Source organism: Protopterus annectens, chromosome 1.part0, assembly GCF_019279795.1.
Source record: "Protopterus annectens isolate FY-2018-M chromosome 1.part0, PAN1.0, whole genome shotgun sequence".
NCBI lineage: Eukaryota > Metazoa > Chordata > Ceratodontiformes > Protopteridae > Protopterus > Protopterus annectens.
This window is the reverse complement of record NC_056725.1, coordinates 1,859,878,681-1,859,903,725: the sequence shown is the minus strand read 5'-3', so window position 1 is coordinate 1,859,903,725 and position 25,045 is coordinate 1,859,878,681. Positions and strand designations below refer to the sequence as shown.

General features: G+C 39.2%; 1 protein-coding gene across 1 annotated transcript in view; it reads left to right on the top strand.

Moving 5' to 3' along the window:
* Positions 1 to 24,662, top strand: part of EGFLAM (EGF like, fibronectin type III and laminin G domains) — a 1,039,379-nt gene extending 1,014,717 nt beyond the window's left edge. The window contains exon 14 of the mRNA XM_044069897.1: positions 23,571 to 24,662. Within this exon, the coding sequence (XP_043925832.1) occupies positions 23,571 to 23,725 (155 nt within the window). The 3' untranslated portion in view covers positions 23,726 to 24,662. The remainder of the gene's footprint in view (positions 1 to 23,570) is intronic.
* The last annotated feature ends 383 nt before the right edge of the window (positions 24,663 to 25,045 follow it).

Sequence of the window (25,045 nt, the reverse complement as noted above, 5' to 3'; positions counted from 1 at the left end):
TGATGACATGAAAAGAGACATGGAAGAGTTCTCTAACCATGTGGCCCAGGCAGGTATGACACTATCCTTGAGTAGCATCCTGCCATCACCCAGAATGATACCGCAGTACAAGGACAAAATGATTGACTTCAACAATTTGCTAAGCTTCTGGTGTCATTCCAAGGGGATCCAGTATCTGCCTGCCTGGGACGACATGATTGACATGCCACAATGCTTTGCCAGAGATGGCCCGCCTGTCACCGTTGGGATTCCAGATACTGGCTAAGGCTCTTGCCAGCCCTATAGTGCCTTTTGTAGGCAGGGCTCAAACATCAAATGCAGCACCATAGTAGACATAAATAAGCAAAATCTAAGGGTAATGCTACTCAATGCTAGAAGTTTAAACCTCAAAATGCACACACTCGAGGCTCTCCTTAACATGGAGAACATCGACAGCTGTGCAGTGAAAGAGACCTGGTTTAATGCTCCAGAGAGCACCACTGCATTACCAGGCTAAAATTCTTACCACACCTTTAAGCCACCTAACCTGGACCGAAATACTAAAGGAGGAGCCATGTCCATATTCATAAAGGATATCCACACCTCCAGGCTAGTTGCTCAATATAATGCCTCCAAAATTATCCAAGTACAATTAACAATGGGCAAGACTGCAATTCAGGTTGTAGTGTGTTACAGATTCTCCTCCATGCCCCAGGATGCCCACTCCATGATGTTCATCGTGTTTCACTGCTGCAATCATTGCACTTGGGTTATCCTGCCATCAGGCAGGCCATTGCAGTCAGCCTGAGTTCCAAAGTCTTGGTCCGGCGTCGGTTGCTGTCGCCTCTTCCCTGACGTCAGTGTGCCAGGGGTATATAAGAAGCAGCCGACACCATTTTCTTCAGTCTTTCTTGCCGCGTGGTGCCCAAAGCAAAAGCAGTTCGCAAGTGCCAGTCGGCCGACTCCTGAGATTTCAAATTCGATTTCAGAACCGAAGTCTTCAATAAAGCTAAGTACCCCGTTGGGGAAAATTTTTTCTTGCCTCAGACCGATGTCAGAAAAAGTTAATAATTGTATTTCTTGTAGGAAACAAATACCTCATAAGGATTTTCATTCTTACTGTATTCCATGCCTAGGCCCAGACCACGACGTCACTAGTTGTCGGTTTTGTGCTAGATTTAACAAACACACTATTAAACATCAGTTTGATTTTGCTCGCCATTATTTTGGGCGAAGGTTCAATTACACAATGCCATCAGAGCAACCGACGACCGGAATGCATAAAAAGCACAAATATAAAGATAAGGAAAAGCTTCTGAGGTCCAAAACTGACGACAAAGACTCTTCTAGGCCAGTCGCCGGTTCGCCGGTTTTCAGTCAGGCACTTTCACAGCCCCTGACACCCGCTACCTCAGAACCACAGGCCGTGTCTGACTCCCACATGGAGGTGCCTAGGCCTCTGGAGTCTCAAGGTGTTGGGCCAACAGAGATTAACCCTTCAGATGGGTCCGGTGCCGCTGAGCAGGCATCAGCTTCTGAGGGTGTTTTCAGGCCTACTCAACTTACCATTACAACTACAGCCAAGACTAAGCCTACACTAAAGACAAAGAAGCAAGTGCAGCATTCACTTGGACAGACCTCCATGCCTAAAAAACAGATGCTCAAGATGGCCGAAGACTTGATAACTTTGATCAGGAGTTCCCATCCCCCTCCTGATAAAAGGCCTAGGCAGGATACAGACTATGATTCCTCTGACCAGGTTTCAGTATATTCTGATTCCTCTTCAGACCAGGGCTATTCTTTACCCCCCTTACGAAGATTCTGATGCTGAAGAATTCATTCCTTCAGCCTCTCCTCCTGAGGATTACTCTTTTGGGGAAACTTTACATACCATGAGGGAGCATTTCCATTGGGAGGGCCAGGATTACTCAGAATCCAAGAAAAGGCTCAGAGACTTTCTTTTGCTGCCTCAGCACAGGCCCCTTGCAATTCCGCCAGTGTTGGACATTGTGGATGATGTGTTCTCGGAATCTAGTTTATACCCTGATTCTTTACCCCCAGCTCCAGTCAAGCGAGACAGATACTACAGAGTCCCTGACTCTCACAGATTTCTTTACAAAAACTCCCGGTTGCAGACCCAGAAACTATTTTCCAGGGTCCCAAAGGGGTTAAGGCTTCCACGGCTAAGAATCCAGTTCCCTCGGATAGGGACTCTAGAGCATTAGACAGATGGGGAAAGAAAGTTTACACCTCTGCAACTTTAGCAGTGAGAGCTCTGAATTGCCAGTTTCACATGCTTAAGTATCAACAATATTTACTGTCTCAATTAAAACAGAAAATGAGTATAAATGCAGAACAACCTGACTATAAGGAAATGCAGGATTTATTGCATGCAGCTGAACAAGTGGGAAAGCATACTTTGCAATGTGGTTTTGATTCATTAGAAGCTTCTTGTAGAGCAGCAGTTACAGGATCTGTGATTCAAAGGCATGCTTGGTTAAAAGAACAAAGTTTACCAGATCATGTTAAGGCAAAATTACTGGATGCTCCTTTTTAGCAAGATAATTTATTTGGTATTAAGGCAGAAGAGGTATTAAAGAAAATGGAGGATAAGGCAAAATCTGTGCAAACAGTAAAGGATTTCTTACAGGTACAGCCACCACGATTTAGCAGAAATTGGCCTGCTAAGAATTGTCCCTTTCCAGTGTCAGACAGGCCACAAAGAGGCAGATACAGACGCCCAAGAGGCAGATCTCAGCCACAAGGTTCTTACAGACCACGAGAGTGGGGTGCTTCAAACCCAAAACAAGGTGAGGATAAGTCACAACCTTACAGGAAACAGTCCCAATGACTTCCCCCTTCCAATGCCAAACTCTTACCTTTTGGCAGCTCCCTTAGGGGGGAAACCAGCACTTTTTTCCTCAAAACTGGCAAACAATCACCCAAGACAAATGGGTGCTGAATATTGTGTCTCAAGGTTACAGGTTCCACTTTCACACTTTTCCAAGGCTAAAAGGAATGCCAGACCTGCCACAAAATCAATGGGCAGAGGTACAAAAACAAACAAGTATCTTACTCAAGACTCTTCCTGGTACCCAGAAAGGACAAAGCCTGGAGACCCATTCTGGACCTTTCCACTTTAAATACTTACCTGGGTGTTCCGAAATTCAAGATGCTGACACTCCAACAGCTCCTTCCCATGTTGGGCAGAAAGCTTGGCTTGTTACTTTGGACCTCAAAGAGGCATACCTGCATGTCCCTATCAGACAGAATTGCAGAAGATACCTCAGATTCATAGCTGGTTAAATACACTACCAATTCTCTGCACTGCCCTTTGGCTTATCTACTGTGCCCAGGGTCTTTACCAAGTGCCTGGCACCAGTAATTGCATTTTGCAGACAAAAAGGAATTCAGATATATCCATATCTGGACGACTGCCTGATTCAAGCAGAGAGCAAGGACATTCTTCTACAGCATCTGGCATTCGTAAAAAGATTGTTAAGTTGCCTAGGGTACACAGTAAATGAAAAGAAATTAAAACTAGTGCCCTCACAAGAGATAATATTCCTGGGTGCCAGCTTAAATACAACAGCCCAGATGGCTTATCTCATGCCAGACAAACAAGGACAACTGACTCAGTATTTTCAATTGATGGCAACAAAGTCCCAACTCCCTGCAAGAAAAATTCTGCAGGCCTTGGGATTCATGGCATCCTGCATTCTACTAATTCCATATGCAAGACTGCATATGAGGAAATTACAATGGTACCTAAAAAGTGTTTGGTCTCAACATTCTCACAGTTTGGAGACAGTAATACCTTTAATTCCCTGCCTACAACAGGAGTTTCGATGGTGGGCACAGGCATGTCACCTCAATAAGAGTTAGCCTTTCAGTCTTCCCACAGCCAGGCAGACTATAACAACAGACGCCTCGGATTACGCCTGGGGAGCACACATGGCAGGAAAATGTATTCAGGGCAAATGGACCACAGAACAAATGCCTCTTCACATCAATCAAAAAGAGATGTTGGCTGTACAAAATTCCCTAACAGCTTTCAAGGACCTTTTGCATCCAGGACAATTATTAATAAGGACAGACAACACCACAGTGATGTGGTACATAAACAAGCAAGGGGGCACTCATTCTTACCCCCTATGCAGGCAAGCCATGACCTTGTGGAACACGGCTATAACTTATCAAGTTCATCTGCAAGCACAATCCCTGCCAGGAAAGATAAATACTCTGGCAAACAACCTAAGCAGAAACATCATGGATCCTCACGAGTGGAAATTAAATCCACAAGTTTTCAGCATGATAATGCAAAAATGGGGGTGCCTGGGCATAGCTCTATTTGCCTCCCCACTGAATTGCCAACTACAAAAATTCTGCCCAAGGACTTATCACATACAAGCATGGAAAGTGGATGCTCTTTCGTTCAGCTGGAAAAACCTAAGCGTTTATGCCTTCCCACCACTGCCTCTCCTTTCAAAGGTACTCCTAAAAGCCAGACAAGACAAACCACAGATGATTCTGATTGCTCAAGCCTGGCCACGCCAGCAATGGTACCCAATCTTATAGAACTTAGCTCAAGGTCCACCTTGGATTTTGCCTCAAATTCCATACCTTCTGACTCAGCAAAACAATCAGATACAGCACAGTCAGCTCAAAACATTAAACCTGGCTGCATGGAAGATTCAATAGCCAAACAGACAACTTCTCTCTCTAAAGCTGTTATGGGTGTAATTTTGGAGGCCAGGAGACCTAACACCAGGAAATCTTATTTAGAAAAGTGGAAGAGATTATGTGCCTGGAACCAGTCTCAAAACCCTGATCCTCTGGTCCCTAACATTCCTCAGATACTACAATACTTGACTGAGATGCTGGACAAAGGACTCTCCTTCTCATCCATTAAAATTCACGCTTCTGCCATCTCGGCTCATTACAACACAGATCCTCCTATTTTTTCTCACCTTTTGCTAAAGCAGTATCTCAGAGGGGCTAAAAACATAAGACCGCACCGGAGAGCACCAACACCAACTTGGGACCTCAATTTCATTTTGGAAAAGCTCACTTTGCCTCCATTTGAACCAGCCAATTCAGCAGAGTTAAAATATATATCATGGAAAACTGCTCTGCTTCTGGCAATAACCTCAGCACGAAGAGTCTCAGAACTGCAGGCACTAATGGCAGTGGAGCCTTTCATAATTTTCCGCCAAGACAGGGTTTCTTTAAGAACAAACTCTTCATTTATGCCAAAGGTGGTATCCAGTGTGGCTCTTAACCAAACCATTCACTTGCCAACCTTTTTATCCAAAACCCCAGAATAAAGGGAGAGACTTCTACATTCTTTGGACATACACAGGCAATTACGCTTCTACTTAGACAAAACAAAAGCTTTCAGAAAATCTGAACAATTGTTTGTATCATATGCTGCAGTATCACAGGGAAAGGCTATTTCAAAGCAGACTAATTCAAAGTGGATAGGACACTGTATCCGGTTCTGCTACACACAGCATGGGAAACCTGTACCATCTAACATTAGACCACATTCCACCAGGGCAACTGCTACTTCTACGGCCTACCTTAGAGGAGTACCTACCAAAGATATCTTGGAAGCTGCAACTTGGAGTTCAGTGCACACCTTTACCAAGCATTACCATTTACCTTTTTATTCCAGATCCAGAACTGGCTTTGCCACTGCAGTGCTGCAGGGCCTCATAGCCACACCAAATCCTCTATAGAGCCAGCCACCCAAACTCAGCTTTGGGATTCAACCCAAGTGTAATGGCTGCAGCAGTGAAACACGATGAACATAGTACAGTTTTGTACCTACCATAAATGTAGATGTTCGAGTGTCTTCACTGCTGCAGTCCAGGTTACCCACCCGCCAGCCCCACTTTCTTATCTGGGACTAACCTATACTACCTTTGTGGTGTATTTGCTGGTTAATGAAGGTTTCATTTTTACCTTTTTTGTATGTTTTATTAGCAATATGTATTGCCTACCATTTTTGGGGGCACCTGACATCTGGGGCAAGAAAAACTGAAGAAAATGGCGTTGGCTGCTTCTTATATACCCCTGGCGTACTGACGTCAGGGAAGAGGCGAGAGCAACCAACGCTGGACCAAAACATTGGAACTCAGGCCAACTGCGGGCCGACCTGATGGCAGGATAACCCAAGTGTAATGACTGCAGCAATGAAGACACTCGTACATCTACATTTATGGTAGGTACAAAACTGTACTTTTCTCGATATACTGGATTATATTACGTTAAAGCCCAATACCCTAATTTTGGGAGATTTCAACTACCCCTGCATCAGCTGGGAAAACTACTCATGTACTAACTCATTTGCCCAACGTTTTCTGGAATTCATCAATTCCAATGCCCTGGACCAGCTTGTCCATACCCCTACCAGTGTTAGCAACATCCTGGACCTGGTCATTACCAATATTGGTAACAGATGCTCCATGCCAGAGGTCATCTCCTCGATGGTCAGGTCCAACCACAAGCTAATCACCCTAGACATCCATTTCCCGCCCCCCCTCCCCATTAAGGAAACAACCATAAAAAAACTTCTCCAAAGCCAACTTCATGTTTCTTAAGTCAGAAGTGGCAAACTTCATTACACCCACACAGATGGAAAATAGTGGCACGACTGCTGAATCATATATAAATGCACTGTATAAGCGCATACACAAGTGCATGGACCGTGCCATCCCCAACAGAACCAAGACGCTATCCTCCAGAAAAAGGAAGCCAATCTGGTGGTCCCCTGCCATAAACAAGCACTACAACAGAAGGAAGAAACTGCTGCAAAAAATATTAAAATCCCATGATTGCAGGAACTCCCTGGTCAGCCTCAGCAAGAAGCTGAGATCTCTCATAAAATCCTCCAAATCTAGTTACAAAAATAAAATTGCCTTGGATTCTAAAGACAACCACAAAGCCATCTACAGTTATGTCAAGAATCTCAATGGCAACACTCAGATCTGCTCTGAACTACAGCACAATGGCACTACATTTACCGAACCAACTGATTTTGCCAACATCCTGGCAGACAGGTTCAGTGCTAACTTCACCCCCCCTCCTCACCCCTTCAAAGGGCCCATCCCCATATCGGGTGATTGCAAAGCCCCAGAAATCATGGCTGCACAGGTAAAGACTGCACACTCCAAAGCCAAGAACACAGCATCCATGGGACCGGACAACATCCCTGGCTGCATTCTGCATGAACTACAGAACGAACTGAAACCCCACCTAAGTACCATGTTCAACCATAGCCTCACTTCAGGCTTTGTACCTATGGAATGGTGTACAGTGACAGTTATACCACTCCACAAAGGGGGTGTCACCACAGACCCCAGGAACTACCATCCCACAGCCTGACGAGCCTGGTCTGCAAGGCCGTGGAACACATCATCCTAGAGCTCAAAAACAAAGACATAGGTAACCTCCAAACTCTGGACCTCACTCAGTTTGGGTTTCTAAAAGATAGATCATGCCTCCTAAACCTGACTGACATCTGCAAAGCAGTCACCAGAGCCGTAGACGAGGGTAAGATGGTGCACATAGCCTATCTTGACCTCGTCAAGGCTTTTGACACCAACCCCCACACTCTGGTATTATAGATAAACTCACTGGACTAGGCATAAATCCCTATGTAACAAGATGGGTGGCCAACTGGCTCACTGACAGAACCGACACAATGAAAGTAGCCGACTCCAAATCCAACTTCAAACAAGTGACAAGCGGAGTACCACAGATCTCGGTCCTGGGTCCTCTCCTGTTTGGTATCTACTTCTCTGAAGTCCAGGCTAATACAACTGGTCTCTGGCTAACAAAATTCACAGATGACTGCAAACTAGGAGCCATAATCAATTCACCTAATGATGTGGACATTCTATAAAGAGGCCTCACTGAGACTGATGCTTGGTGTCAAAGTCATGGCCTAAAGCTCAATGCCAAGAAGTGCATTGTCATCCCCTTTGGGAAAAATACTGTACCCATGAACTACCACATAGGCGGTAGTATACTTAACACTGAAAGTGTGATAAGAGACCTGGGGACACAGGTGGATAGTAGCCTCTCCTTTGGTAATCACGTCGCCACAGTAGTCAGGAAATCATTCTGCATGACACACCTCATCACAAAGGGGTTCTCCTCCAGAAAAAGGGAGGTCATTGTTTCTCTCTACACATCCCTTATTAGACCCATCATAGAGTACAACACCCCATTTGGCATGTACCTCGCAAGACATCTGCAACAGCTGGAAAGGCCACAGAAATACCTCACTAAGAGGATTACTGGCCTCAAACAGATGCCATATGCTGACTGTCTCAAAAAACTCCAGTTCTACTCCATCATATATCGCCTGCTCCGAGGTGACCTCTGCCTAACGTACAAAGCCATGTCTAACCCAGACCTGATGGACATGCTACACTTAAAGAAATCCCAATATCTCCAAGTCACATGCTCCAGGGACCTAAACCTTGTCACCACAATAAACAGAACATGCTGGAGGGATTGATTCCTGTCCCAGAGTCTTCCTTTGTTCTGGAATAGGCTGCCCATTCATGTCAAGCAAAGCTGCTCATTAGCCCTCTTTAAGAGAAATCTTGACAACTGGATGGGAAATTGGAAATTCACCCCAGGAATCACCACTGTGGTTCTGCTCGACAGGGGCACAGGAAATAATTTTCTTGGGTGGCATAAGCCAAGGAACCTCATTTGGCTAGGCTTGTGATGAACCAATGAACCTATTTCAGAAGTTCTATGAAAAAATCAAAGAGATTAAATTTAAGATATTTGTTGCATATTTCTGCAACATAATAGTACAATGAACAGAAATAATATTAGTGGAGTGCTACAGTTACACTCCAAAATCAGGAAGAAGACATTTTTGGTAAGCATCTTTCTGATCTAAGAGGGTGCTTGCAGTTTGTTAAGCACTTTTAGTGCCATCATGCTTTAGAGCATTAACAGCAATCTCCACAGAATGCCGTGCAAAACATTCTCACAGATGTAAAAAAGCCGTAACTCTCTTCTTGCTGTCGCATAGAAAAAATGATGTCGGTGTGAAGTTTCAAATATCTTTTAAAGCTGTAAAACACACTCCTATCACTTGTTTTCAAGATATAAAATACTGGGGCAGCTTTTTCTCCACATACTGCAAATAATTATGAGCAGGTCACTAGTCATAACTATTTGTTAATGTGTTCTTGAAATGGATTCAAGAAATTCATCTCTTGAGCTTCATTCTCAAGATTAAAATTTTTAATCCATTTCTCAAACACATTAGCAACTTGATTATAGTTGGTGATCAAGCGTTAATAATGTAAGAGCTGCTGCACATATGTCTTTACTAGCGTACTACCAGTATACAATGGCACTAACTGCTAGGAATGCATCCACACAAATGCACATGAATGTCAGTTTACATACATAGCATTCCTTCCCATTTATTCTGCAGCCTGAAAGGAAGCGCAGTTTGGTTTAAGTAGCAGACACAGTACATGATATAAGATATGTATACAGAATTCCAGTTATACAAACTGTCTAGATTAGCAGTAGATTCATTACTTAAAATGTGCTGTCATCTTTCCATAGAAAATGTAAATAAAACCTTACATGCGGGTGTAATCTCCTTACTTTATACCAAATTCTAATGTGTTTGATGCAAAAATGTGTTATTTTCATAAATCAGTTTTTATGATAAACGCATCCCCTTGAAAATGTTCCTGAAGATGAAGACTCCTGCCATGATATCATGAAGCAGTGAAGCCACAATGAATCCTTAGCTAAATTAGTGTATACCCTTACCTAAATTAGTGTATATCCTTACCTAAATTAGTGTATATGCTTACCTAAATTAGTGTATATGTTTGTCTTTTCAGCTTTTCCCAGTTAGGGGTCACCACAGCGAAACTCCGGTCTGCTAATGATTGGCAGTAGATTTTTATGGTGCCAAGTTGCCAGCCTGACACCCAACCTTCAGCGAAGGCACACCCATTCATGCATGTTTTTCAGAGGCCACTCAACCACGGGGAGGACATGCAGACTCCACACAAAAGGCACTCCAGCTGAGAATCGAACAGGAGAGCCTCTTGCTGTGAGGCAACAATCCTACCGCTGTACCACAGTGGCTTTTAGCTTACCTAAATTTGTGTAAATGCTGTTTTATTTCTATACCAAGTGCAGCAACAGGAGAGTCTTGTATTCTAATAAGACAAGTTGTCAGATAAGTGGAGTTTTAAAATAGAGTGGCAATAAAAGAAAGAGAGATATGTTTAAGAAGTAACAAGAACTATTTTGAGGGACTGACAAAGGTTAAAGTATTGCAGAAGAGGGTGCATCTTAAAGAACAAGGAGAGAAGCAATTGTGGAGTGTTAAACAGAAAATAAGAGATTACCTAGGTAATATGCATGAGTTTAGAAAGACTGCTGTTATGCAACTGTTTTTTGATAATAACTCCAGAGCAAGAAAATGTTTAGCATAACAACTTTGGAAACAAAAAGTAGAAAGGGCTGTCACCAAGTTTAGGGACCCTACAACAAGGAAGATTACCAGAGAACGTGTAGATGTACAAATTTTGGAAATTTTATAAAAATCTGTATAAAGCAGAGAAATATGGAAATCAAGAAAAGGTACAAATGGAGATGTTTATAAATATGCCAAAGTTAGAGGTAGATGAGGCTCAATTACTAACAGGATAGGAGGAGATGAGATAGACAATATACAGGAAAGTTCCCAGGAATAGATGGTATTCCTGTGGATGTTTGGAAGCTAGGAGGGAAGAAATTGATAAAAGATCTGGAAGATTTTCTTTACCAGTGTTTTAAAAGATGGAGAAGCACCAACATCCTAGAAAAAAGCAGTGGTGGCAGTAATACTTAAAGATGATGAAAATCCTTCGGATCCAACTCCATATAGGTCTATTTCAATTCTAAATTATAGTTATAAAGTGTTTATATCTATAAGGGATAAAAGAATGGCAAAGGTGATGCCAAAATTGATAGATATTGATCAATGTGGTTTTGTTGAGGGGAGGCAAAAATTTGACAACATCAATAGAACAATGATGATCCAGAGGGAAACAATATAAGAAAATAACACTGTCTGTTGTGGTCTTGATGCAGAGAAAGTACTTGACAGAATAAGCTGAGATTACATGAGTAGGCTAACGGAAGCATTAGCATTCCCTGATACCAATAACAAGGTTAAGTAGGAGGATATTTGATTGGATAGTTATCGCTATTCACTTACTGCTGATATTGCTGATATTCATTTTTTATTGAATGTTGTTGATGTCAGTAGTGAGTGAATGTTGGTAATGTATGTGTATTGAGTACTGCTGCTTGAGTGACCGTACTGGCCATGGGAGAAGTTTGTATGTATGGAAGGTTAGTGTGGCTAGATGCATAAATGTGAAGTGTCGTTGTGCAAGTTCACACTACAGCATGGAGCAGGAATATACCCTTTCCTCACTGCTGGGTAATCTTAGCTCATATTCATAAAGTTGCAGGGGTGTTGGAGTTTGCCCCACCAAAAATGAACTAGTTTGTTTTGTTGTTCTGTGTGTGTGTGTGTGTGTGTGTGTGTGTGTGTGTGTGTGTGTGTGTGTGTGTGTGTGTGTGTGTGTGTGTGTGTGTGTGCCTATGTCTGTGTCTGTGTGTGTGTGTGTGTGTGTGTGTGTTCTGTTTACTGTTAAGTGTGGGATTTGGTTTGGTTCAATGGTTAGTCCTTTGTTCTGTTATGCTTTCACTGAGAGGTGATTTTCATTTGTTTTTGACACTGATATATTGGTTATTGTTTGTGCAGTTGATCAAGAGTTATACATATATTTACTAGAAAAGGAACATTTTTGTCAATGTAAACATGACGTTACCAAAACTTCCTGTACTGGGGGGAGGAGGGTGGCAATGTGATTAAGTTACATTCAGCACCTAAAACGTACTGTATATACATTTCTAAGACAGAAGTTAAATCTTTGGAGCTGTCCCTTCAGCATATCCTTAGTTCTGGTATTTGTGGTGCTGCTAGTCATGTAGATGCAATGACCAAGGATAGTTGGGTTTTGAATGCAAGACATATGATCATACATGAGCTTGTCAGAGATTGAGTACAGGGCTTCTATCATTTCCTGGTAACCTGGGGCCTTTCAAGTTGCTTGATGTTTCTGGATAGGTACATTTCAAATGTTACATTGTACTCTATAATTTACCTAATTAGTGCTGTGTAAAGTGGGGTGATAATTTCTTTATACCTGAATGACATGCCTTAATATGTCAGTTGAGCGAAACAGAAGGATTTTATTGATGGATTAATTAAAGATATTATTTATATAATATCTTTAGGATGCTTAAGTGATGTCCATTTTTATGAAGTAATAATGTTTTAAATACTTTGCCTTTACTACTTGTATAGGTGTATTGTAATACTATTTGATTGTTCACTTTAAATGTATATGCTTTAATTATGATGTCATCATTAGGCTTAATTAGTAATTGAAGGTGTACTTGAATGTATATAAGGTGTATCTTGAACTGCTTTATACTCTTATGATTTGAAGAAGCCACTTTGGCGAAAGCGCTTACCAGATATCTGCTAATAAAAGATTTGGTTTTAAAGAAGTTAACAGCATTTTGCTTCATTGGATTGGATTATTCTTATATTCCTGGTCTGAAGAGACTTGTCGTATGCTGTTTGCTGTGATTTATACGACTTTGGTCTGAAGAGACTCATTGTATGCTGCTTGCTATTTTCTGCATGGTTTTGCACCTGAGCAGTTTCCTTTATTATTTTTTATGTATAGCTGTTAGCTTATTTATATATCAACATGGGTGCGAGGTCATACTGAATTCCTTGGCCAGCTCCAGATAGGCTGTATGGATACACAAACGACATGCAGTAAAGATGGACACAGCCTCCCCTCCCCAAACTATCTCCACCTATATCAACCCACTAAAAAGCATATCTAATGTTAATTTTACAAAAAAAATCATTAAATCGTCAAAAATAAAGTAAGAAATAGCCTACAACTAGTTATGTCGAAAAGAACATTGCCTGTAAAATGATTAAAAAAAATAACTAAACTATATATAAAATAAAGGTATATAAAAGTTACGTTCTAAAACTAAAAAAATCATGACATAACTTCACTACACTTCTAAAATGACAGGCAAACATAGCTGATGCCTTTAAAATGCATCTAAAATTCCCTCAGAACAAGGCTATCAAACTACTTGTCATACAGACCACTCATAAGACTTAAAGCCCTATTCAGCTGAAAACTTAAGAAAATTATGTTATTTTCACATCCCATCAAAAATAAATGGGTAAAAAAACCTAAATGGAATAAGGTACAGAGCATGTGATATTTGAAATTTTGTGCTGGGTTACATAACAGTCAATACATAGGGTAGAACCCTACCCTAAGTACTTTGCACCTGAGTCCATACTGGGTCTCCATGATCCCTCAAGCTGGGTAAGCTAATGACAGATTGCACAGGCCTAAACAAGATTCTGCAACCGTATCAGCCACTTCTCTATTACACCTATTACACCTTGAAATTTTACATAAATTGTTTCATGGCTAGTAGAGGTTTGTAAGCAGTCCTCTTTGTACCATACAAATGATTCAAACCATTTTTTTAAATATTATGACTGGTGTATTTTAGTGCATACCCAGAGCATGCAACATTGTAATGTCAGCCCTAATACTGCAGTCAAGATAGGATTTCCTTTATCATGCTTGCAGTATTATGGGCGATATAGAGGGGCACGGTGGGATGGCCAGCATTTAGCGTTCTTGACATTTCTGCATCAGGCATGGAGGTTGTTGATTTACTGCAGGAACAGGTAGTGATGATCATTGATATTTATTTTTTCTGAATCTCATTACCTGGTCTTAATGTAGCGGGTATGCTTAACACTTGCTTAGACAGTTTATGGAGAACTTTGCCCCTGAAATTCTATCCTAGAGACAGGCATTGCAAGGTGGAGGTGGGACCCCCTGCTTTGTTACCATGAACTTATTAGAGTCCCACCCATATTGTACTTTAAGATTAGGAAACTCAGTCTTATAATATTTGGCTTTGCTCACAACAAAACTCATTTCTTAATATACAGCATATACATACACACACACACACACACACACACACACACACACACACACACACACGCACGCACGCACACACATATATTTTATATATATATATATATATATATATATCACATTGTAAATGAGATTGTTCAGAAGTAAAAACATCAAACAATCTCATTAGTGATGACATTCATCAAAATTTCAAATTATCTAACTAAATTGATCACAAATGTAAACCAATAAATTGCATTTGCAATCACCAAAAAAAAAAAAATCAACAAACTTTTCATTCCTCCAAGATGGGGGACTGCCCCCACACCCTCACACCTTAAACTAACTCCAGAGTTGCACAGCCATGAGGAAACAGAAAAACTACTGAATTAAGTAATGGTCAATCTCCTGAAATTCGACCATGACATACCGCCAACAAAATTTCAGCATGCAATAAATGCATGAAATGATAAAACATAACAATTTTATATACGTGTCTGTATATATCTTCTTCTTCTTCTTTCGGCTTTTCCCGGTTAGGGGTTGCCACAGCGGATCACCTGTCTGCTCATGATTGGCAATGGAGTTTTACAGTGTAGAGTTGCCAGCCTGGCGCCCAACCTTCCACAGAAGGCACACACATGCATGCACTCACACCTAGGGCCAATTTGGAGTGTCCAATCCACCTACAGCATGTCTTTGGGATGTGGGAGGAAACCAGAACACCCGGAGGAAACCCACGCAACCACAGGGTGGACATGCAGACTCCGCACAGAAGGCACTCCAGCCGAGAATCGAACTGGAGAACCTCTTGCTGTGAGGCAGCAACGCTAACCTCACAGCAAGAGGTTCTCTGGTTCAATTCTAGATGAACACGTGTGTCAGTAAGTGAACTGTAGTGCACGTTGTACAAAAGGCAGTTTGTGCAAATGAGTGTTGGGTTGTTTGACAAAGGTACATGGCTTTATGGTAGGGCTGGGATTTTGTGTGTCACTCAACGTGTTTTAGGGTTAGGTAAGAGGATAGATCTAGTGAATGTGTGTGATTGTGTGTGTTTAAGGTTAGGTTAAGGGTTAGGTAAGGGGATAGGTTTAGTGTGTGTGTGTGTGTGTGTGTGTGTGTGTGTGTGTGTGTGTGTGTGTGTGTGTGTGTGTGTGTGTGTGTGTGTGTGTGTAGAAGTGTCTGTGAGTTAGGCTTAGAGTTACGGTAAGGTAAAGAGATATATTTAGTATTGTGTGTGTGTGGTGAGTATCCAAGCTGTCTTATGTGTCCCCCCCCCCATCCACCTTAGTGATGCATGCTAACCCTAACCCTGCCATGCCCCTAACACTAATGTGCACATTACCTTTAAAAATAAAGCAAAACATGTCATAACCTACCACTATTCACACAAATATGAGCTTAATTTGTGGTAGGGTTAATGTTAATACATCAGAAAAGGAAATGTGTTTCCTTTTTTGATGTACCTGGTGTTGATAATTTGCATTGTCAATATTGTGAATGGTTGGCATATTTTGATAGATTTTTTGTGTCGATCATTTCATAATGTTAATATATGTGTGTGTGTGTGTGTGTGTGTGTGTGTGTGTGTGTGTGTGTGTGTGTGTGTGTATATCTATATGTTCATATATATATATATATATATATATATATATATATATATATATATATATATATTTTTTTTTTAAGTAATGCAGGACAGAAATGGGTATTGTGGTTGGTCTTTTAGGTGACATTCTCCATCCCTTCTTGTAAGGCACCTCTTCTCTCATATAATTTTTCTCTTCTATCATGTTCCTCAGAACCTATTGTCTAATACTGTGCTGCAAGCACTTCTTCATTTCCCCTTTTTCCACTGGTATATGTCAGTCTAGGAAGTATCACTTTTTGATGAATGTGCTAATCATCCTCTATGTTATGTCCATGAGTCGATTTTTTTTTTTTTGTATTCTGTGTTGTGAATGATCACTTGTTTTGTTATAACCTCAGGTTTATTTTACTTTTTTATAAGGGCCCGTTATAAGTTTCCACAGGATTTGTTACAGATGTCTTTTCTGGGTGATTCATTTATATTGTTTTTTAGGAGTGAACATTTGGTTTTCTGCTGCTGTTTGGTTAATAAGAAGGTTCCACTGCCCCTGATTTGCAGCACTTCCCTAATTGGCCAGTTTGATTTTTCCTTACCAATACAGATTCATAGATTTATACTAAGCTTTCTGCCAAATGGGCAAAAAGAAGTATAGCTGCAATATCCCATGGTTTTTAATGTATGTATATTAGTTCCTCTTATTAAGAAAGTTATTTCCACACACACAAGACATGAATTTATGGTTTCCCACCCAGTTAAATCCAGTTTTGAAAGTAGATGGGATGTTACTTTGATGTGTAAAGAGAGCTTATCGTGGTGAATGTGCTAGGTCAGTAATCTGTCATAGCAGTAGGTCTTTTTGATGTTGCAGTGGAAGATGAGTATTTGGCATGAGTATTAGATAGGCAGTTTGTGCTGTGAAGGTAGAAGAGGTTGAAAAGGTAGAGAAATTCATTGCTTGAAAGGCCAGAGATCACTCCTTGGGAGTATATATAAGATCAATTTACAATGACAGGGATTTTAGTCTTTCATGGTTATTTAGACTATGCAGTCCACAAATACTTTTGGTCAGAAACATTTGGGGTCCCTCAAGTTGGCCAAGGTGCTTTGTGGGGTATATTCCAACAGAAACATTTTATTCAAAGATAGAACTGATAAGGGAAGTATACAGGGGACCAAGGCAGAATGGAGTCTGCTGAGATTCTCATACAATCAGCTGAGCAAGGTAGATGGACTTTCTGTGACTGAGACATAGTGATTACAATAAAAATGACTATATATTCGGGTACCAAGTCCAAAGTAATTATATCTGCTTTTACAGTGAGATATCAGTAATGTGGCAAGAGGAAGTGGTAATGCTTTACCCAAATGAAACTAAACTTCATTTGTCTGGTATTTAAGATGAGCCTGTGGCTAACACCTCTAAACTTCTTTTTTCTAGAATTCTGGACAAAGACATTTTTGAGGGGGGGAGTCTGGGACAGCTGTTAAATATTACTCTAATTTGCTTAACAAGTTAATGGAACAATGGCTTTGTATCAACATGCATTTTCTGACTGATGGGAAGTATGAAACACAAATGTCTGTCATGAATGACTGACCATAATACTCAGTGATTTACCAGACGTCAAACAGCTTACATGGGAGAGGACAAAAATATGAGGAGAAATCTGTGGTATTCTGTAAAATCAGGGACAGCTGAAAGGTATGCAGTCAGACATTAGTTTGGTCCAGACCTTGTGGGTTTATATGAGTGTCTGAGGAGGATTTCAACAAGCTTAGTTAACCACATTCCCTTGAACCTGCTTTCTCTTCTCAGAAGTAGATACTAAAGAGCAGGGGGCCCAGGACTGAACACTGTGGAAGCCCACTGCTGACACTCCACAGGCTATTAGAGATATTCTATACCTTAACAGTGTGTTTTCCCTCGAAAGCCATTTGGCCAGCTAGCAGGCTACATGTAGGTTTATGCTACTTTGGGAAGACTTTATCTATGATACAAACATGTAAATGATGTCAAAGGCCTTGCCAATGTCAAGGCAGCAGGGCTTCACTGATCCTTACAAAAGAAATTGACTAGGTTTAGTATGCATGACTGCTTTTTTACTGTTTGATGTGGATGAATGTTTTCAGATATGTATGTATGTCAGTGTTTATCAGCTCAGCAGCCATGAGCTCCATGACTTTATAGATGATACTTGTGAGGGGTTAGTCTAAATGGGGTTTGATACTTACTAACAGGGACATTAGTAGATCCCACAGAGCTAGTATCTTGGGTATTGATAGTGTGTTTATAACCTAGTCCATTGGTAATAAGGGAATATCTGGTGGGTTGGAAGCATGAAACTAGTACTGCATTTGATTGTGAGGATTTTAGCAACAACTTTTGAAGCAGACTGGGAGAAACACTAGAAATATTTTGTACAGTAAAGGGCATTATTTTGAAATGTATTAATACCAGAGAAGGCCTTGTTATTATCTTTATAGTTAATTGTGGCACTGAGTTCATACCAGGCCTTGCAACCCATGATTGTTTTGCTTGAGGTTTTTTTATTAATATTAAGCCCCTTTCATATTGGGGGTGAGTTGGAATCTATTACAGATAGCTTGAAGTTTTGTTTTGTTGTAAAGCTTTGTTTTTTTATAGAACTGTCATTATAAGGGCATATTTGTGACTTTACCATTATTCTTAAGGCTAATTTATTTATTTATTTATTTTATTTTACATTTGTTGACCAGGAGAGTCCGACTGGATACTTGTCCATTTTCAGCGGAGGCCCGGGGAGAAAAGCTCCATACATACATCTAGAAAAACTGTTACATTAATCAAGTTAAAGCACTGTTACAGGTACAATAAATAGGATAAAAGTGGGTGGATAATGGGAACAGACTCCGATGTGTCTGTCTATAATGAATTAGAATTCAGAGGAGCATGCAGTAATATTAGATATTGTTTTATTTGGTGAACTGCACCATTTATAGTTACCAAGAAACTATGCAAATGGGAGGAGTTTGGGGGATTTCAAAGAGTGTGTTTAAAGAAGGTTACTGCTAAGGGGTTAATTTTAATAAGGATATAGTGATATCACAGAAAGGAAAAAGTTGGTAAAGATGTGGTCAATAAGATTATCATCCTATGTTGGGAATGAACAGTTTGATCGAGAGAATTAGCATCAATAAAACTGAGGAATCTTTGAGAATATCTGTTGCCAGTTTTACAGTTATGCCATTTTATAGTGAGGTAGTTAAGGTCAACTATAATAAATGTGTTAGGTCTAATACAGAGCTTAACAGATCTATTTCAGTTAGTCGAATTTTTAAATTATCGAACTTCACGGTTAAAACTAGCATTGAAAAAGTGGTACAGAAAACAAACAGCATTTTCATGGGGAGGAAAGTTCCTCAGCAACCTCCCTGTTAATTATATTTACTAACTCTGGGACTGCACTGTGGTGGGGAAAATGGCACATTCCCTGATCCCACTGTATCACAATCTCTATGCAATCCATCCAAAACAGTCTTCCGTACGTGTTTTTTGACATTTTAAATTGTCTATCATATGGCTTCAACCATTTGAGGTTTGACAATTTAAAAGGTCGACTAACTGAAATAGACCCAGAGCTTCACAATTAGAATTTCTATTTCAATTTACTTTTGCTTGCCTTTTTCATTTCCATTGTTTAGTGTAATAAACCCTGAAAATGAACGCCATTATTTCATTATAGCTTTCCGATATTACTAGGGCACCAGTTCCCCCTTTGTTAAAAACTAGAGTCACGTCACTTCTAAATATTGTTATGGTATAAGGCAAGATCTCATTGGTTATCTTTTAGAAATACCTATTTTTGGTGACATAAATATTACATCTCTATCTTATTCCCCTTATCTGCTTTGTAATTGCTGATGTCCCCTAGTCCTTCTCAGACAATGACGCTGTAAAGTACAGTAAATCCATCAATTAATTGAAATGATTTGCTTGGACAGCTATTTTAGCATACAACTAATATATTGCAGTATAAACATAGTTTTGCGTTTTAGATTAACATTAGATTTTAGTTGGCCACTTTTTACTCATTTTATAATATACAGTGAAGGCTTCTCTAGTTCAAATTCAGAGAGGAAAGGGGTCATTAACCTTATATCTTAACCCTGCTTTATTATGACATCAATTGTTCTTTCCCAAGCCCTCACTAACATTTCTTCACATTTACAGCACCCTTTAATTAGTACTGCTAGACTAGACTGAAGTCATTGGTGTTAGTTTAATCCGCTTTCCCTTCATAAAATTTTGCCTTCTCATTTCTTCACCATTGACATTCAACTAACTCGCCTCAGATGCAAATATCATTTTGCACTTGAGTTATTCTATGGGTTCTTCACTACAAACAGCCCTTTTACATTTAGGCAGAGATGAATAAGCTAATTGGGCCCCTTTGATTTTCTCCTCATTCAGACAGTAACCCCCTGAGTTTTTCTAGACAGACATATGGATAGAAAATGGATTTCCTCACTGATTGTTTTACTTGGGCCTTACTATATGACTGGATAGATTCCCATTGGCTGAGAACACCAGTATAGCCTGTCTAATTGGGTTTATGTTATAGAGTTATAATTGGCTAATAACCCCTATCCAGTTGTATAAAAGGGGTAGAAGAGTGAAAAGCCATACCTCTTTATTTAATGAACTCTGCCTTCTGTTTTACTATTAATATATATAGTACATTTTCTTTTTTTATTATTAAAAAACAAGTTTGTCTAAAAAAAAAAAAAACTATTCCCATGAGAGATGGATGCATGCATGTATTGTGTGTGTCTGTGTTACTACAGTTACTCGACTGTCACAATATCCAGCAAAACATCCAGCCATATAAGGTCATAAACTTGACACTACTATGCATGCATCAAGAAACAGTCTTGGCTCATGCAGTCTGCAATATTTAAAGTACAAAAAATAAAATAAAAAACATTGCTGTTTGCAGGGGGGTTTGCAACTAATTGTATCTATCTATCTGTTCTCTGTCGATATATATATATATATATATATATATATATATATATATATATATATATATATATATATATATATATATATATATATATATATAATTTATTTTATTTTACAGTTGTTGACCCATAAACAGATGCAATAAAAAAAAAAAATATATATATATATATATATATATATATATATGTGTGTGTGTGTGTGTGTGTGTGTACAAATATTTTTAGGAAAACTTTTTTAAAGAAACTGCTTAAATACAGTAATTGAATAATTAATTCATTGATACACTATAAAAGGGAATAATTTGTTGTAATGGCAATCATCTGATGAAGTCCAGCTTTGTGACGAAAACGTAATATTTGTGAATAGCGTTAATGTATGGTGGATTATTTGTGCTTTTGGTACGCCTTGATGTGGTTCGAGTGATTCGTTTAATAAATTCCTGGTTCAATTTTTTCAAGTTGGTTCCTGATTCAAAGTCCTTTTCTGGTTATTAGTTGGATTGCACTTTTTTTCTTGGTTTTTGTGGTAACATGTAATATGTCCTATTATACCTCATATCTCCTCTATCTCTGCCTTTATCTATGTTCTAAAACTACTCTCAGATATGGGAGCATATCCCTATTATTTACTCTGAACAGTTGTTTTGTTTTCTGCTATTCTCTTAGTTCCCTCGAGGTAATTTGTTCTCACTGTCTTGATTCCTTAACTAACTACCTTCATTTACTTCCCACTGTTTATTTCCTACACTATATCCCTTTATTTGGTAACTCTAATGGCAAATTTCCTTATTTAGTCCCTTTCTAGCTTATTTTTAAATATACAGTCTGCTGCCTTATGAACATAATGTTATATCTGTTTGCCATTTGTTCTTTCCCAACAACTATTTACAACAAAATAATATTTACAACAAAATAATATTTCTCTCTCTCTGCCTAATTTCCATTTTGATTTGTATATATATATATATATATATATATATATATATATATAGAGAGAGAGAGAGAGATAAACTTAAAGTATACCTTTAAAGGCTAGCACTTCATGCTGCTTCATATCTTCAAGGCACAGAGTTTAATTCCTTCCACTTCTGTTTCCCTAATGTGTCACTCTGAGCAAGCCACTTAAAAAGCCAGTGCTCCTCGGATGCCCCTGGAAAGGGACAGCTGTGTTTAGTGAGCTTACCCAGTTAACAAATGTATAAAATAAAATAAAATAAAAATCAGGCAAACTCATTCTTGCTTTCTCTGTCACTGGTCTCATCTTATCCCACTTATCCCTAGGCATCTTTTCTACCCAAATAGTTTGTCAGTTCCTTAGTTATTTCTTACTTATCATCCACATAATAGAAATACCTTAGGCCAACTATGTATGTGTGCATGACTGCATTTACTTGCATGACTGTGTATCATAAGTCTCAATTTCTTGATATATATATATACATATATATATATATATATATATATATATATATATATATATATATATATATATATATATATATATATATATATATATATATATATATACTTGTGTGTGTGTGTGTGTGTGTGTACGCGCGTGTCTATCTATAATCTATGTATCTATCTTCGTGTATTTATTTCAGAAGAAAGTACAAAAAAAACTTGTATAAATCCTCTACTCCTCACCCTCCTCTACTCTTCACAAACCTTTACCAACCTATGCAAGACCGATCTAAACAATATAGAGTTGTGCTATAACAAGACAGCAAAATTTGCTGCAAACCTACCACACAGATCTCACCATTACTTGGCACTTAAACTACTCAACTGGTTTGAGCTACCCAACCTATTACACCTGAATCAACTAACCATTGCTCACAGCATTGTCCATAAACTCGATAATTGCCCAGCTATAAAAGACCTGGTTCAAGCAAATGCAAACCCTAGGGCTCTTCGATCATCTGATAAACTGCTTCTAAAGGTTATTAAATCCCACAATACCTACGGTGATTCCCTCTAGACTAACAAAATATACAGAACCTAAAATATATTACCCTAACATATCCTAAGCAACACTGACAACCACAAATTCAAGCAACACCTAAAAGAACACTTTACTAATCAATGGCTATGCTCCTGCAAAATCCCAGGCTAAGTTTCTAGCCCAGGCTATGTACACCTACTCAGAGTCCTCTCACCCCCTGCTTGTCCAGCCTTTCTTGTATCAATTATTCTCTACCCACCAATGAATTAACAATTCCCTTAATACTAACTTATCTAAAAAAAAATTAAACATGATTGTACATGTGAACATGTAAATACATTTCTTCTGTAACTGTATTTTTCCGTAAACTCCTTTGTTACTGTATTTCACTTTGTAATATGAATTATATTTTATTTACTGTTATTTACACTGTCTTACTATCATAAAGTTTCTGAAGCTTTTCTCCCCTGGTCTCTGCTGAAAATAGGCTTCTGGCCCAGTCGGACATTACCCGGTAATCAAATGTAAAATAAATAAAGTCCAACAGCAGAGGTGTATGAATGAGTACAAGTCATTAGCCAGTTGATGAAATGGCCAGCAGAAGGTACCTATCACCACTGCCTTTCTTTTCAGGAAAACAAGAGTCCCTAGAGGCTAACATATTCAATCTTTATTTTTTCCAGAAATGTTCTCTTTCCAGTTGTAAATTACAAAATAAGTAAATATCATGCATAATATGTACAGCATTAAAATGAGTCTTATGTACTGCTTGATGTTCTTACTTACACAGATTAAAAGGATGCTGTGAACATTAATGGAGCTTTCAGGAAAAATGGCAAAGCCCATACCACATCATATGTTAGGTGCCATGACCTGGATGTAAATGAAGAAAGGCTGTAGTGCATGCAGTTAAATTTCTTGTTTACTAACTCATATATTTTATTCTGGCTTTCAGGTGGAATGAAGGAAATAGCACTGCACACCAACAGGCTATACATGAAGGGTCTGATAGGATGTATCTCTCATCTGACGTTATCAACAGATTACCATGTCGCATTGGTAGAGAATGCAGCTGATGGCAAAAACATAAACACTTGTGGAGCCAAGTAGCATTTTTACTGTTGACTGAATGGACTTTTACTTCACTTAGTTTGAAGAACCAAAACGACTGACTGCACTGTAGGCCCATTATGGTTCTGTCACGTAGCAGTGATGCAGAAAAGACAAATGTAAACACTTGTGGAATTAATAGTATTTCTGCCACTGTCTGAAAGAACTTTTATTTCACATGGTTCAAGGTATCAAAATAACTGACCTGCACATTATGCCCATTAAAATTGTGAAAGGTAAAAAAGATGAACTTTGTGAGAGAAGATGTGGACTGTAATGGTTAATATCTATGACGCTTATAAAACTGTTCGATTTGACAGTTACTTATGCATCTGCAAAATAGCAATGCTGCATAAGCAACAAGAGTGAAAATGAACACATAAAGCAAAAGGATAGAAGACAGGCATAGACATAACTTCCATCCATTCTGTTAGTTGAGTGTCATGCATAATTTTACTAACCACTTGAGCGCTCATGTGGTTACATCATAAAAATCAGTTACTAGAGTAGGCAAAGGTACACATATTAAGATACATGCTCCGGTAGCCTCATATTGGAAAAAGGATACTGTAATATAAAAGAGTGAATCAGTTTCTAGTGATGGCAGCAAAGTCGGTGACCATCAAAATCCTAGAGCTGTGCAATATTTGCTGAAATGTCTGATGAAGTGAAGGGTGGAATGGTTGTCACACTCTAAATGTTATCTTTGTAAACTGGTATGCCATGCATGCACTCTGTCTTAATCAGTATAGATAAGTATAGATACCACTCACACACACACACACACACACACACACACACACACACACACACACACACACACACACACTGACTGTCTCTCTCTCACTCTCTCTCTTTCTCTCACATATATACACTGTCAGTCATTAAATTCATTTCTTCATGTTAATCACTGTAGCACTGATCACCATTTTGTTAACAAAATAATCCTACCTTTGAAAGGATATGTATTTTTGACTTTCCAGAAAACACCATTTGCACTGCTGGTTAACAGCTGGTCGACGGCCACTTCTCCATCCTGGAGACTAAAGGATGTAGTATCACAGTAATAATGTAGTATTGTGTACATGTTGTAGTATCTGTTACATGCTGATACTCAGGAATGCCTTGTTTACATGGCATAGTATCTGTTACATGTTGATACCCAGAGATACCTTGTATATATGGCATAGTATCTGTGGATGCTGATACCCAGAGATGCCTTGTGTACATGGCATAGTATCTGTTACATGCTGATACCTGGAGATGCCTTGTGTACATGGCATATTATCTGTTACATGCTGATACCCATAGATGCCCTTC